Source organism: Bos grunniens, chromosome 3, assembly GCF_055505025.1.
Source record: "Bos grunniens cultivar Pamir isolate PY7600 chromosome 3, Bosgru_T2T1.0, whole genome shotgun sequence".
In the NCBI taxonomy this organism is placed as follows: Eukaryota; Metazoa; Chordata; class Mammalia; order Artiodactyla; family Bovidae; genus Bos; species Bos grunniens.
The window spans coordinates 18,523,702-18,541,092 of NC_141167.1; the positions used below are offsets into that span (position 1 = coordinate 18,523,702).

Here is a 17,391-nt window from a genome sequence, read left to right on the forward strand (position 1 = left end):
TGTATACCAAGATGAGATAAGGAGGTTATACATTTATTATTTAAATATATACAGAGGCCTAAACTAAACATTAGACGTAAATTAACATATCCCTAAATTTATGTTGTTAAAATGTAAATTTTAAAAAATTAAAAAATTAAATTGACAACTGCTTGACAATTCCTTTACCATAAAACCCCCATAGGTGTAATTGGGGTAGCCAGACAAAAAATTGGTTTTATGGCAAAACGGCCCCCTAGAGTGGGTCCATCTTCCCGCTCAAACTAAAAAAGTAGTGGCTTCTTATCCAGGATTGATAGCTACTTTGATATTAAAGGAAAAAAGCAGAGCATTAAATTATTTGGTAAAGAGCCATCAGAAATTGTTATTCCATATAATAAAGAACAACTTGATGCTCTTCTAATGTTTGAAGATTGGCAGATTGCCGTAGGAAATTATTGTGGTCAAATTCTGCATCATTTACCTTCGCATGTTTTGCTGAATTTTATATCCAGACGTCCAGTTATTTTTCCTGTCAGATGTAAACAATCTCCTATTCCAAATGCTCAGATAGCCTTTACTGACGGGTCAGCAAATGGTAAAGCCTCCATAGTTACTAAAAATCACCAAAAGGTTTTAGAAACACAGGAAACTTCAGCTCAAAGAGCTGAAATAACAGCAGTCATAGAGGCTTTTGCTATGTTTGCAGATGAGGAATTTAACCTTTATTCTGATTCTCAGTATATTGTCAGGTTGTTTCCACACATTGAAACTGCAGTTTTGCCTGAAAATAAAACTACCATATTTCATTTGTTAAGTAAATTACAGCAACAAATTTGGAAAAGAAATAAAATATTTTTCATTGGACACATTTGGGTTCATTCCGGATTGACCGGCCCTTTAAATGCCTTTAAAGATTTGGCTGACTTGTTAACCAGAAATACAGTGGCTACTGTGATTGAGGAGGCCAGAGCCTCTCACTCACTTCATCATCAATATGCTACTGCCTTAAGATATCAATTCCAAATTCCCAGAGAGACTGCTCTAGAGATTGTGCGTTCTTGCTTACACTGTCCCACTGTTCATAATAGTTTACCTATGGGAGTTAATCCTCATGGTCTCACACCTAACGTACTCTGGCAGACGGATGTAATTAATGTCTCTTCATTTGGAAAACTGTCTTTTGTTCATGTAACTGTAGATACCTTTTATCACATTATTATTGCAACTGCTCGTACTGGAGAGGCAGTTAAAGATGTGATACAGTATCTCTTTACTTGTTTTTCATATTTGGGCCTGCCAAAAGCTCTGAAAACTGACAATGCTCCTGCTTACACTTCTAAGTCTTTTCAGGAATTTTGTATAAAGTTTCAAATTAAACATAATACAGGCATCCCTTATAATCCACAGGGACAAGCCATTGTGGAAAGAGCACATAAAACATTAAAAATCCAAATTCAAAAATTAAAAGAAGGGGAGTTTAAGTATAGTTCTCCCCATCAAATCTTGCAACATGCTCTTTTTGTAATAAATATTTTAAATGCCGATTTAGCCGTAACTACTGCAATGCTTCGCCATTGGTACCCGGAGCAATTGAATGCAAAACCATTAGTTAAATGGAAGGACCTCCTCTCCGGACAATGGAAGGGTCCTGACCCATTATTAACTAGCGGTCGAGGATGTGCTTGTATTTTTCCACAGGACGCAGATTCTCCAATTTAGATCCCGGACAGGCTGATTCACCATGTTGCCGTCCCCCAACATCCGGTTCCCCCATTGCTTCCCTCACAAAAGAGGAAGGGCACTCCTCTGCCCCTGCCGCCGCCGCCGCGCATCGGGAGCTGCAGGCCGGACCAGCCTGGCTGCCAGGGCCCAGCACACAGCGCTCGCAGCTGGTAGCCCTGCCAGCATCTGTCTGTGCACGTTTGGCCGCAGCTGAGCCCGAGGCCTCGCTGAGGCCGATTCAGTGAGGGAGCGGGGGCGGCGCCCGCTGGCAGGGAAGACAAGATAAATATCGAGATCCCGGCGAGACTGACAGGGCTGCTGCAGCGTGAACTCCAACCAGAAAATAATTCTACTTATTCTGTTTTAGCTTGTCTACCCTCGCCTTATGTTTTTCTTTTTACTAATGACTCCAAGAAACTCAATGTACCTATGAATTATTCAGGTGGACCTAATATAGTAACTTGTAAACAATGTATGCTTTCATCTTGTTTAAACCCTCAATGTAATGTTTGCTCCTTTGTGGTGTTACAACGCCCATCCTATCTTATGGTGCCTATATGATAGCTATGGTTTTACTGTGTTACAACAACTGCAGGATTTAATGCAATCACGAAGGTTTGTGGGTTTACTTATTTTAGGAATATCAGCTTCAATAACCGCAATTACTTCTGTTACTGTGGCAGCAGTATCATTGACAACAAGTGCATACTGCCCAATATGTTGATACCATGTCTAAAAATGTTTCTCTAACTCTAACAACGCAGGAATCTATAGATACAAAATTGGAGATGAGGGTAGATGCCTTGGAAGAGGCAATTATGCATATTGGAACTGAGTTACAGGCTTTAAAGGTGAAGATGGCTTTGACATGCCACACTGATTACAGGTGGATATGCGTGACATCTTTGAAGGTAAACGAGACAGATTATTAATGGGAAAAGATTAAAAATCATATCTCAGGTGTTTGGAATAGTTCTCATATTGGCCTGGACTTACGGAAACTTCATAATAAAATACAGACCTTGGAACACTCTCGACTGGATTTTACCGCTGCTGGAGCAGCTAATGAATTTTCTCACACCTTCTCTAACTTTATTTCTGGAAAAAATATTCTGTCTAATATCCCTAGTTATGCTATCATTGGTACTCTAATCCTACTTCTCATAATCATTCTTCCTTGTATTGTCAGGATTCTTCGGCAGAGCATTCGGAAGCTCGCAACTGAACTACATCTGGCTGTTTTAAGAAATAAAAAAGGGGGAGATATTGGGGGCCGGCGTGAGGCACTCCACCCATGGCAAAGGTCATGAGGAAGGAGGCTCGACATACGCAAAGGTGGGATCGAGCCTCAGGAGTCCCCCTGGAAATTCTCAAGCATCTACCCCCATAACCAGAGGCTGCCTACTTTACTACTTTGTGCTCTCCCCTACACCTCTGACTTTATGGGGGCTGTCCCCCACCACCTCTTTCGGAGAAGGAGTTAACTTAGAGCTCCAGTTAATAATAATTCCTGGGCGTGACAAGAGTGTTTTAACCTACAAACTCCCCTGAAGGTTTTCTAGCCTGCCTGACAGGCTTGTCCGGCCACATGTGATTGCTCACAGCCTCCCAACCGTGAGAGGCATGAGATGCTTTAAACCTTCTAAAAACAGGTTCCTTAGAAAAGTTAGAAAACTATAAGTATAAGTATAGTGGGCTGATTAGAAATTGTATTGGTGAAGGGTTTTTCATTTGTTGAGCCAATGCTTGTTGCTAAGTCTCCATATCCCCTGCCTTTACACACATTAACGAATATATAGAAGAAATAAGTATTAACCTTTGATATTAATCACGTTAGACCTTAGGCTAAGTAAATTCTTTCCTTAACTAAAACCCACTATACCCACACCCTATAGGAATGTAACTTTATTTGGGTAGTGTCTATTTTAAGAATAATCACCCCTGGAGAAATAAGTGTCCTGGTTGACTGACCGCTGTCACAAGGAGAGGGTCATAAATTGTCAGCAGGCCCCCTGGCCAGAAGATGATGTAACACCCCTAAGACCTCTGTATACATTTGTATGAAGCACCTGACTTTGATAAAAGTCAGGACTGTTGACCCCACGTGACTTTTGCATAACATCTCAGTGTATAAAAGTAGACCATGGAAAATAAAGAATTGGGATCAGTTTCTCAAAATACTGGTCTCCCCATGTCGCTCTCTCTCTCACTCTGGCTGAGTCTCCATCTGGAGCGCAGAGCCCGCCATGCTTACTAATTATGCCTGGGCTCCTGAGATCCAACCGGGGAGGCCTCAGTGTCTCCTCTCCTTCGGGAGAACAGAAGGATGCCTGCGGCCTACGTAAGTGGTGCAAGCTTCTTGTCTTGAAGTTTTATTGGTCTCCCGCGTAAACCAAGCTACTCAGCCTCTTTTCTCCACTGAATTTTCCTACTGAGCTATCCTCATTCTATTACTCTTTACATCTTTAATTAATATCTAATTGAAGTTATTGTATCCTGATCCTCGCCGATGCTGTCCCTGCTTCAAATACCCTGGATCAGCCGGGGCTGGACCCCAGCAGGTGGCCCCACACGGCATGGCTTAGTTTCATTGAGTTAGAAGTCATACCGGAATGGTCTAGTGGTTTCCCCACTTTCTTCAATTTGAGTCTGAATTTGGCAATAAGGAGTTCATGATCTCCACCACAATCAGCCCTGGTCTTGTTTTTGCTGACTGTATAGAGCTTCTCCATCTTTGGCTTCAAAGAATATAATCAATCTGATTTCAGTGTTGACCATCATGTGATGTCCATGTGTAGAGTCTTCTCTTGTGTTGTTGGAAGAGGGTGTTTGCTATGACCAGTGCATTTTCTTGGCAAAACTCTATTAGCCTTTGCCCTGCTTCATTCTGTACTCTAAGGCCAAATTTGCCTGTTACTCCAGGTGTTTCTTGACTTCCTAATTTTGTATTCCAGTCCCCTATAAGAAAATTAGAGATACCAAGGGAACATTTCATGCAAAGATGGGCTCAATAAAGGACAGAAATGGTATGGACCTAACAGAAGCAGAAGATATTAAGAAGACATGGCAAGAATACACAGAAGAACTATACAAAAAAGATCTTCATGACCCAGATAGTCACGATGGTATGATCACTCACCTAGAGCCAGACATCCTGGAATGTGAAGTCTAGTGGACCTTAGGAAGCAATACTACAAACAAAGCTAGTGGAGTTGATGGAATTCCAGTTGAGCTATTTCAAATCCTAAAAGATGATGTTGTGAAAATGCTGCACTCAATATGCCAGCAAATTTGAAAAATTCAGCAGTGGCCACAGGACTGGAAAGGGTCAGTTTTCATTCCAATCACAATGAAAGGCAATGCCAAAGAATGTTCAAACTATGCACAATTGCACTCATCTCACATGCTAGCAAAGTAATGCTCAAAATTCTCCAAGCCAGGCTTTAGCAACATGTGAACCGTGAGCTTCCAAATGTTCAAGCTGGTTTTAGAAAAGGCAGAGGAACCAGAGATCAAATTGCCAACATCCACAGGATCATCAAAAAAGCAAGAGAGTTCCAGAAAAACATCTATTTCTGCTTTATTGACTACACCAAAACCTTTGACTGTGTGAATCACAATAAACTGTGGAAAATTCTGAAAGAGATGGGAATACCAGACCACCTGACCTGCCTCTTGAGAAATCTGTATGCAGGTCAGGACACGACAGTTAGAACTGGACATGGAACAACAGACTGGTTCCAAATAGGAAAAGGAGTACGTCAAGGCTGTATATTGTCACCCTGCTTATTTAACTTATATGCAGAGTACATCTTGAGAAATGCTGGGCTGGTTGAAGCACAAGCTGGAATCAAAATTGCCAGGAGAAATATCAATAACCTCAAATATGCAGATGACCCCACCCTTATGGCAGAGGGTTTCCCTAGTGGCTCAGACGTTAAAGTGTCTGTCTGCAATGTAGGAGACCTGGGTTCGATCCCTGGATTGGGAAGATGCCCTGGAGAAGAAAATGGCAGCCCACTCCAGTATTCTTGCCTGGAAAATCCCATGGACAGCGGAGCCTTGTAGGTTACCGTCCATGGGGTCGCAAACAGTCAGACATGACTGAGTGACTTAACTTTATGGCAGAAAGGGAAGAGGAACTAAAGAGCCTCTTGATGACAGTGAAAGAGGAGAGTTAAAAAGTTGGCTTAAAGTTCAACATTCAGAAAACTAAGATCATGGCATCTGGTCCCATCACTTCATGAGAAATAGATGGGGAAACAGTGGAAACAGTGTCAGACTTTATTTTTTGGGGCTCCAAAATCACTGTAGATGGTGATTGCAACCATGAAATTAAAAGACGCTTACTCCTTGGAAGGCAAGTTATGACCAACCTGGATAGCATATTGAAAAGCAGAGACATTACTTTGCCAACAAAGGTCCATCTAGTCAAGGCTATGGTTTTTCCAGTGGTCATGTATGAATGTGAGAGTTGGACTGTGAAGAAAGCTGAGGACCAAAGAATTGATGGTTTTGAACTCTGGTGTTGGAGAAGACTCTTGAGAGTCCCTTGGACTGCAAGGAGATCCAACCAGTCCATTCTAAAGAAGATCAGCCCTGGGATTTCTTTGGAAGGAATGATGCTAAAGCTGAAACTCCAATATTTTGGCCACCTGATGCGAAGAATTGACTCATTGGAAAAGACTCTGATGCTGGGAGGGATTGGGGGCAGGAGGAGAAGGGGACAACAGAGGATGAGATGGCTGGATGGCATCACCAACTCAGTGGACGTGAGTTTGAGTGAACTCCGGGAGTTGGTAATAGACAGGGAGGCCTGGTGTGTTGCAGTCCATGGATTCGCAAATAGTCAGATACGACTGAGCAACCAAACTGAACTGAACTGAGGTAGTGGTGAAGGAAGTGTTAATGGTGTGAATAAGAGTCAAACCTAATCAGTGTGTTTCAGAGAAGATTGTAGGACAGGAATTAGAGTATAGACAACTCTTTCTAAAAAATTTTTTCCTGAGGAAAATGAAGATATGGATGGTAGCTGGCAGGGAAATAGGACCAAAAAAAAGTGCCTTTCTTTGAGATAAGATAATAAAATGTCAATACTCTAGCCCCTTTCTTTCTGCCAATTCCAGATAACCATATGCTGCTCTTTTTTATTCTTCTCAACAAAATAAAGTGAGAGTTACAACCAAGATGGACAGAAGCCAAATTCAGGTTTTTCTCAAGATAATTACAGTGTCAGATAACTGACTCAATATAAATGACAAATAAAATCTCAGAGACAAGAGAATGTAAGATCAGTCTTACCTGAAACCCTGGAGCCAAACCTGTGTCAAGGAAGTTTAGGTTTCTCCTCTTAGTTTTTAAAAAGCTTTATTCACTTCTGAGCTTAAATTTTCACAAACATTTTTTAACAACAACAACAACAAAAAAGCTGTAGTTACACTACAGGTCTACTGACACAGGTTGTGTGATACTGTCCTTGCAGTGTTGGCTAAATCATTGTTATCAAACTCAAATGTGCATAAGAATCACCTGAAATATCTTTTCAAGTGAAATTCTGATCCTAAAGGTGTGTAGGGTGCCAAGATTCTGTACTTCTTAACAACTCCTAGATGATCCTGGTGACATTCAAACATTGACCCCTCCTTGAGTAGCAGCAAGAGTCTGAGTCACAGGGGAGAAGTTTGCATGAACCAATGACCCCTGTATTCTGGTATTCGTGTCTAAGGTAATCCCCTCCCCCTGAGTCTGGGCTAAGCCCATTAGTTTGCTATTCATGAATATCCCAAAAGTGATTGGAAGTCACATTCAAGATTAGGCTGCAAAAGACCCTGGCTTCCACATTTTTCAGTCTCTCTCTTGCTCTGTTTCTTGTTTGCTCAGATAAAGCCAACTGCCACATGGAGAGCTGCTGTAGGGAGAGGTCCACATGAAAGGAAGTGATGAATGAACTGAACAACAGTCAAAAAGAAAATGAGACCCTCAACCCAATAGCCTGGCAGGACTTAACTCTGCAAACAGTCATGTGTGCTTAGAAATAGATTCTTCACCAGTTGAACTTTAGAAGATCTACTCTTCCAGCTGATACCTTTATTGCAGTCTCCTGAGAGCCCCTAATCCAGAGGACTCAGCAAACTTTCATTCAAATTCTTGACCCACAGAGAGTGTTAAAAAATAAAATAAATGTTTGGTTTTTTAAGACACAAAATTGGGGGGAGGTGATTTGTTACACAGCAATAGATAAATAACTAATACAGAGGAATCGCAAAGATCACAAGAAAACTTGGGGGGATGGTGGTTATGGTGATTTTGATTATGGCGATGGTTTCACAGCTGTATTCATGCTTCAGAACTCACCAGAATATTTACTTTTAATATCTACAGCTCATTATATGTCAGTGTACTTCAATAAAGTTGAAAATACATTTAAAAGTGTCTGGGTGGGAGGAGATTTGCACCCAATTACTAGGAGATTCTATTCCCCTCTACAAATATCCCCTCACTAAAACAGAGTTCCTTTCCTTAGTGACATGAGGTTTACTGTGCCCTAAATTCATTCTCTCTTGATAGTACTAAATGAAAACTGACCTTTATTATGTCCCTGAACTCTATTTTATAGGACAACCATCTATTTCTCTTTAATTAGTCTTACTTCAGAACTTGTCCCTGATTAAGCTATAGTTGGGTCACTGATCTGGGAATCTGGAAGTCATCTTGTCCCCATCAGTTTGAACTTATTTCATGAGTCCAGAGCTCAAGCACCCAGTTTTGTGTTCATTTAGTAATAAAAATAAAAATAATAATATTTTTATTATTTTAATAAAATAGCATCTTATTAAAAATAAAAATTGATTCCAGTTCTTTACTAGATCTTATAAACTGGTGATACAGAGATGAATCAAACATGGGACTTGCTTACATGGAGACGCTGTCTGGTGTCTTTGTGCTTGAGGGACACCCACTGCTTTAGCCCTTCAGGTGTTCTGATATGCAGTCCTACTGAATCTAGCCAACTGATATATCAGGTGTGCCCAGGGACGTTCAAAAGGATTTGGATGAAGAGGTCATGTAGGCTGTGTCCTGGGTTTGTTGCTGGTGCCCCAGCTGCTGTGACTTTATTTGGGTGCATTGCCCCACCCTGTCACTTTGAGGAAAGCCCTCTTCACATCTTTGTTTCGGAGGCTGTAGATGATGGGGTTGAGGAAGGCAGAGATGACATTGTAGAACAGGGCCAGCTTCTTGTCCTCTTCTGGGGAGGCCTTCGATCCAGGTCTCATGTACATAACCATACATGGAATTGAGAACATGGTGACCACAGTGATATGGGAGGCACAGGTGGAAAAGGCCTTGAGTCGCCCTTGGGAGGAGCGGATTCTCAAGATGGCAGCAAATATATTGATGTAGACAATGATGATGAGGGATAGTGGGACCAAAAGAAGGATGAAGCCCAAGATGAAGTCCACCTGGTCATTTAGAGATGTGTCTGCACAGGCTAACTTCAAGACTGCAGGTACTTCACAGAAGAAGTGATTTATCTCATTGGGCCCACAATAGGGAAGAATCATAGCAGAGACAGTGTATATCAGGGCACAACTAGTACCCCAGAATCCACAGAAGGCCACCATTAACCCACACAGCAAAGGGCTCATGATGACATTATACCTCAGGGAGTGGCAAATGGCTACATACCTGTCATAAGCCATGATTGCAAAAAGCCAAGACTCAGTGATACCTAGCATCAGAAAGATGTACATCTGGGCCACACATCCAACGTAAGAAATGGTCTTTTTCTTGGAAACCAGATGTACCAGCATCTGGGGCACTGTGGTGGTGACATACCCCATATCCAGAATGGATAGGACACTGAGAAAAAAATACATGGGTGTGTGGAGGCGGGAATCCTTGCGTATCAAGGTGATAATGAGCCCATTTCCCAGAAGGGTGACGAGGTAAAGGAAAAGGAAAACGCTGAACAGAATAACATTTATCTTAGTGTTGCCAGAGAATCCTAAAAGAATAAACTCAGTAAGAGAGCTGTGGTTTCCCAAAAGGAAGTCCTGCATCCTTCTCCTGGTGTAGAGAAATAACAGAGTCATGATCCATAAAGTGGAATCTCCAGATTGAAATTCTGCTGGTATTCGAATCAGGAGTGCCAGATACATACCAGTAGCAAAGTAAGTGCATGCCAGGACGATTGCAAAGCCAAATTTTTGAAAGAATTTCCACTTGATATGAAACAGCATGTCAATATTGTATTATTTAATCCTAATTTATCTTGAGATCCCAAATAACAAACTCTGCTCTTCAAAATGTAGAACTTGCAAAAGGAGCATATAAACCTATTTGTTTTACTTCATGAGCATGTGTAGTTCATGCAACTTATAAAATATTTTACAGTGGCCAAGCAAAGAATTAGATATCTGTGGATACAGCATTTGCTCTGTTTCATATCAAATGGGAATGTCTGCCCTTCCTTTGAAGCTTCCCCAAAAATGGGCTTCAGCAGAAACACTTGAATACACTAGAACTTTAGAAACACAGTTGTTAGGTATCTGACTTAAGTCTGTAGTATCAAGAAAAGAACTGTTATTTGGAAATAAACTGTGCCCTATGGAGAGTCAAAGTCATGTTTTCCAGTGAGCCACAGGTGGGTCACATAGGAGAGAGATAGGGAGAGGCAGAGGAGGCACGAAGATTAAAAGAAGAAAAGAGAAGGAAATGGGAGAGGTAAGTTTGGGAAAGGAGCTGAGGAGGAAACATAAGTCTAGCCTTGGATTCAAGGAGCTTGTGGGACTCCTAGTATCTGTTGGACTGAGGGATCAAAAGCTAAAGAAAATACTCTGGAGATAGGAATCTGCATGTCATCAGCACTTCTGGAGGAACTGAAGCCATCAGAAGGGATGAGACCACTCAAAGACAGTGCCTAGAAGAACACTAACACCAGAACCCTGAAAAGCTCCAGTATTTAAGGACAGGCTTAGAGGAGAATCCAGAGAAGGCAGTACTAAGTGACCAAAGAGGGATGATACAACACAGAAACCCAAGATGAGACAAGGTCTGTAAGGAGAAGGTGGTCTTTGTGGTCAAATGTGTGAGGATATCAAGTAAGACAAGAATCTTAAAAGTCGTCTATCACTTTTAGCAACAAAGAGGCTTTGGGAGAATAGTTGCAACAGACGTCTATTAATACATGAAGTAGGTTAAAAGAAGCCAAGTGTAGGCGGGATTTCTAAGATTTTTGAACCAGGTGGAAAGGAGGTGTAAGTCACGAACTAGATGGTGAAATACAGTATTTTACATTGTAAGGATTTTGGCTTGTTCATATGGTAAAGGAAATGGCTAGTTAATAGAGAAATCTAAAATTACAGGGCTATGACAAACTAAATCATGGACCAAGTGTTTAATGAAACAGGAAAATGTGGTGTCCAAGCTACAAAAGGAAGGACTGGGCTCAATTTGAGGGAGTGATCCCCTTTCTGTTGTGGTTGGCGGGATGGAGTTAAGAATTTATGTGGTGGGGGGGGGGGCGGTCCTAAGATGGCAGAGGAATAGGACAGGGAGACCACTTTCTCCCCCACAAATTCGTCAAAAGAACATTTAAACGCTGAGTAAATTCCACAAAACAACTTCTGAATGCCGGCAGAGGACATCAGGCACCCAGAAAAGCAGCTGATTGTCTTCAAAAGGAGGGTCCCTTCCTCCCCACAGCATGACTGAACAAGTGAGCCTAAAAAAGTGTCCCATCGCCGCCTTGTGTCGGGGCCAAAATCAGACGCTAAAGAGACCAGCAAACAGAAGAAGCTAAAACAGAGGGAACAGCCTTGGAAGTGACAGGTGCAATAGATTAAAACACTGCAGTCAGTACCAACTACATAGGAAGGGGCCTATAGATCTGGAGAAATATAAGCTGGACCAAGGAACTATCCGAAAATGAACTGACCCCAAACTGCCCACAAAAACACCAGAGAAAGTCTTAGATGTATTTTTACTAATTTTACTATCATTCTTTTTATTATTTTTTTTAATTTTAAATCCTCTATTACTCCTTTAATTTTCATTTTTATAACCTACTATTACTTTGCAAAAAAAAAAAAAAGAGACCCTATTTTTTAAAGGAAACGTCATATATTTTTTTTTTTATAATTTTTGTGACTTTGTTTTTTTTTCCCTTTTTTTTCTTTTCTTTAATATTGTATTTTTGAAAATCCAACCTCTACTCTGGATTTTTAATCTTTGCTTTTTGGTATTTGTTATCAATTTTGTACCTTTAAGAACCCAATCTTCAGTACCCATTTTTTCTTGGGAGTGAGATTACTGACTTGACTGCTCTCTCCCGCTCCTTTTTCTCTACCAGGTCACCTCTATCTCCTCCCTCCCCCTTCTCTTCTCTACCCAACTCTGTGAATCTCTTTGTGGGTTCCAGACGGTGGAGAACACTTAGGGAACAGATTACGGGCTGGATCTGTCTCTCTCCTTTTGATTCCCCTCTTTATCCTCCTGGCTACCTCTGTCTCCTTCCTCCCTCTTCTCCTCTCTGTATAACTCCGTGAACATCTCTGAGCGGTCCAGACTGTGGAGCACACATAAGGAAGTGATTATTGGCTAGCTTGCTCTCTCCTCTTTTGATTCCACCTCATCTCATTTGGGTCACCTCTAATTCCCTCCTCCCTCTTCTCTTCTCCATGTAACTCTGTGAACCTCTCTGGGTGTCCCTCACTGTGGAGAAACTTTTCATCTTTAACCTAGATGTTTTGTCAATGGTGCTGTACAGATGGAGAAGTCTTGAGGCTACTGTAAAAACAAGACTGAAAACCAGAAGCAGGAGGCTTAAGTCCAAATCCTGAGAACACCAGAGAACTCCTGACTTCAGGGAACATTAATCGACAGGAGTTCATCAAACGCCTCCATACCTACACTGAAACCAAGCACCACCCAAGGCCCAACAAGTTCCAGAGCAAGACATACCACCCAAATTCTCCAGCAACATAGGAACACAGCCCTGAGCTTCAATATACAGGCTGCCCAAAGTCACTCCAAACCCACTGACATCTCATAACTCAATACTGGACACTTCATTGCATGCCAGAGAGAAGAAATCCAGCTCCACCCACCAGAACACCGACACAAGCTTCCCTAACCAGGAAATCTTGACAAGCCACCCGTACAACCCCACTCACAGTGAGGAAACTCCACAATAAAGAGAACTCCACAAACTGCCAGAATACAGAAAGGCCACCCCAAACACAGCAATATAAACAGGATGAAGAGACAGAGGAATACCCAGCAGGTAAAGGAACAGGATAAATGCCCACCAAACCAAACAAAAGAGGAAGAGATAGGGAATCTACCTGATAAAGAATTCCGAATGACAGTGAAAATGATCCAAAATCTTGAAATCAAAATGGAATCACAGATAAATAGCCTGGAGACAAAGATTGAGAAGATGCAAGAAAGGTTTAACAAGGACCTAGAAGAAATAAAAAAGAGTCAGTGTATAATGAATAATGCAATAAATGAGATCAAAAACACTCTGGAGGGAACAAATAGTAGAATAAAGGAGGAAGAAGATAGGATTAGTGAAGTAGAAGATAAAATGGTAGAAATAAATGAATCAGAGAGGAAAAGAGAAAAACGAATTAAAAGAAATGAGGACAATCTGAGAGACCTCCAGGACAATGTTAAATGCCCCAACATTTGAATCATAGGAGTCCCAGAAGAAGAAGACAAAAAGAAAGACCATGAGAAATACTTGAGGAGATAATAGTTGAAAATTTCCCTAAAATGGGGAAGGAAATAATCACTCAAGTCCAAGAAACCCAGAGAGCCCCAAACAGGATAAACCCAAGGCAAAACACCCCAAGACACATATTAATCAAATTAACAAAGATCAAACTCAAAGAACAAATATTAAAAGCAGCAAGGGGAGAACAGCAAATAACACACAAGGGGATTCCCATAAGGATAACAGCTGATCTTTCAATAGAAACTCTTCAGGCCAGGAGGGAATGGCAGGACATACTTAAAGCGATGAAAGAAAATAACCTACAGCCCAGATTACTGTACCCAGCAAGGATCTCATTCAGATAAGAAGGAGAAATCAAAAGCTTTACAGACAAGCAAGAGCTGAGAGAATTCAGCACTACCAAACCAGCTCTCCAACAAATGCTAAAGGATCTTCTCTAGACAGGAAACACAGAAAGGGTGTATAAACTCTAACCCAAAACAATAAAGTGAATGGCAATGGGATCATACTTATCAATAATTACCTTAAATGTAAATGGGTTGAATGCCCCCAACCAAAAGACAAAGACTGGCTGAATGGATACAAAAATAAGACCCCTATATATGTTGTCTACAAGAGACCCACCTCAAAACAGGGGACACATACAGACTGAAAGTGAAGGGCTGGAAAAAGATATTCCATGCAAATAGAGACCAAAAGAAAGCAGGAGTAGCAATATTTATATCAGATAAAATAGACTTTAAAACAAAGGCTGTGAAAAGAGACAAAGAAGGACACTATATAATGACCAAAGGATCAATCCAAGAAGAAGATATAACAATTATAAATATATATGCACCCAACATAGGAGCACCACAATATGTAAGACAAATGCTAACAAGTATGAAAGGAGAAATTAACAATAACACAATAATGGTAGGAGACTTTAATACCCCACTCACACCTATGGATAGATCAAATAAACAGAAAATTAACAAGGAAACACAAACTTTAAATGAGACAATAGACCAGTTAGACCTAATTGATATCTAAAGGACATTTCACCCCAAAACAATGAATTTCACCTTTTTCTCAAGCCCACACAGAAACTTCTCCAGGATAGATCACATCCTGGGCCATAAATCTAGCCTTGGTAAATTAAAAAAAAAATAGAAATCATTCCAAGCATCTTTTCTGACCACAATGCAGTAAGATTAGATCTCAATTACAGGATAAAAACTATTTAAAATTACAACATATGGAGGCTGAACAACACGCTGCTGAATAACTAACAAATCACAGAAGAAATCAAAAAAGAAATAAAAATATGCATATAAATGAATGAAAATGAAAACACAACAACCCAAAACCTGTGGGACACTGTAAAAGCAGTACTAAGGGGAAAGTTCATAGCAATACAAGCATACCTCAAGAAACAAGAAAAAAGTCAAATAAATAACCTAACTCTACACCTAAAGCAACTAGAAAAGGAAGAAATGAAGAACCCCAGGGTTAGTAGAAGGAAAGAAATCTTAAAAATTAGGGCAGAAATAAATGCAAAAGAAACAAAAGAGACCATAGCAAAAATCAACAAAGCCAAAAGCTGGTTCTTTGAAAGGATAAATAAAACTGACAAACCACTAGCCAGACTCATCAAGAAACAAAGGGAGAAAAATCAAATCAAAATTAGAAATGAAAATGGAGAAATCACAACAGACAACACAAAAATACAAAGGATCACAAGAGATGACTATCAGCAATTATATGCCAATAAAATGAACAACGTGGAAGAAATGGACAAATTCTTAGAAAAGTACAACTTTCCAAAACTGAACCAGGAAGAAATAGAAAATCTTAACAGACCCATCACAAGCACAGAAATTGAAACTGTAATCAGAAATCTTCCAGCAAACAAAAGCCCAGGTCCAGACGGCTTCACAGCTGAATTTTACCAAAAATTTAGAGAGGAGCTAACACCTATCCTACTCAAACTCTTCCAGAAAATTGCAGAAGAAGGTAAACTTCAAACTCATTCTATGAGGCCACCATCACCCTAATACCAATACCTGACAAAGATCCCACAAAAAAAGAAAACTACAGGCCAATATCACTGATGAACATAGATGCAAAAATCCTTAACAAAATTCTAGCAATCAGAATCCAACAACACATTAAAAAGATCATACACCATGACCAAGTGGGCTTTATCCCAGGGATGTAAGGATTCTTCAATATCTGCAAATCAATGTGATACACCACATTAACAAATTGAAAAATAAAAGCCATATGATTATCTCAATAGATGCAGAGAAAGCCTTTGACAAAATTCAACATCCATTTATGATAAAAAAAAAAAACTCTCCAGAAAGCAGAAACAGAAGGAACATACCCCAACATAATAAAAGCTATATATGACAAACCAACAGCAAACATTATCCTCAATGGTAAAAAATTGAAAGCATTTCCCCTAAGTCAGGAACAAGACAAGGGTGCCCACTTTCACCACTACTATTCAGCAGTTTGGGAAGTTTTGGCCACAGGAATCAGAGCAGAAAAAGAAATAAAAGGAATCCAAATTGGAAAAGAATAAGTAAAACTCACTGTTTGCAGATGACATGATCCTCTACATAGAAAACCCTAAAGACTCCACCAGAAAATTACTAGAGCTAATCAATGAATATAGTAAAGTTGCAGGATATAAAATCAACACACAAAAATCCCTTGCATTCCTATACACTAATAATGAGAAAATAGAGAAATTAAGGAAACAATTCCATTCACCATTGCAATGAAAAGAATAAAATACTTAGGAATATATCTACCTAAAGAAACTAAAGACCTATATATAGAAAACTATAAAACACTGGTGAAAGAAATCAAAGAGGACACTAATAAATGGAGAAATATACCATATTCATGGATCGGAAGAATCAATATAGTGAAAATGAGTATATTACCCAAAGCAATCTATAGATTCCATGCAATCCCTAACAAGCTACCAACAGTATTTTTCATGGAGCTAGAACAAATAATTTCACAATTTGTATGGAAATACAAAAAACCTCGAATAGCCAAAGCAATCTTGAGAAAGAAGAATGGAACTGGAGGAATCAACCTGCCTGACGTCAGGCTCTACTACAAAGCTACAGTCATCAAGACAGTATGGTACTGGCACAAAGACAGAAATATAGATCAATGGAACAAAATAGAAAGCCCAGAGATAAATCCACGCACCTATGGATACCTTAGGAGTGTCAAAGGAGGCAAAGAATATACAATGGAGAAAAGACAATCTCCATTGTATATGACAAAGGAGGCAAGAATATACAATGGAGAAAAGACAATCTCTTTAACAAGTGGTGCTGGGAAAACTGGTCAACCACTTGTAAAAGAATGAAACTAGAACACTTTCTAACACCATACACAAAAATAAACTCAAAATGGATTAAAGATCTAAACGTAAGACCAGAAACTATAAAACTGCTAGAGGAGAACATAGGCAAAACACTCTCTGACATAAATCACAGCAGGATCCTCTATGACACACCTCCCAGAATATTGGAAATAAAAGCAAAAATAAACAAATGGGACTCAATTAAAATTAAAAGCTTCTGCACAACAAAGGAAACTATAAGCAAGGTGAAAAGACAGCCTTCAGAATGGGAGAAAATAATACCAAATGAAGCAACTGAGAAAAAATTAATCTCAAAAATATACAAGCAACTCCTGCAACTCAATTCCAGAAAAATAAACGACCCAATCAAAAAATGGGCCAAAGAACTAAACAGACATTTCTCCAAAGAAGACATACAGATGGCTAACAAACACTTGAAAAGATGCTTAACATCACTCATTATCAGAGAAATGCAAATCAAAACCACAATGAGGTACCATTTCACACCAGTCAGAATGGCTGCGATCCAAAAGTCTACAAGCAATAAATGCTGGAGAGGGTGTGGAGAAAAGGG

The 17,391-nt window shown here is 40.0% G+C and overlaps 1 protein-coding gene and 1 long non-coding RNA gene across 2 annotated transcripts; one reads left to right on the forward strand and one right to left on the reverse strand.

Moving 5' to 3' along the window:
- The first annotated feature begins 1,527 nt into the window (after positions 1 to 1,527).
- On the forward strand, positions 1,528 to 3,369 carry LOC147375148 (uncharacterized). The gene is made up of 2 exons (XR_015157420.1): positions 1,528 to 2,615; positions 2,894 to 3,369. It is a non-coding gene; the product is annotated as an uncharacterized LOC147375148 (long non-coding RNA).
- A 5,447-nt stretch (positions 3,370 to 8,816) lies between these two features.
- Positions 8,817 to 9,797, reverse strand: LOC147375149 (olfactory receptor 2A12-like). The gene has a single exon (XM_086383273.1). The coding sequence runs from the start codon at positions 9,795 to 9,797 to the stop codon at positions 8,817 to 8,819; it is 981 nt and encodes a 326-aa protein (XP_086239399.1).
- Positions 9,798 to 17,391: the final 7,594 nt, after the last annotated feature.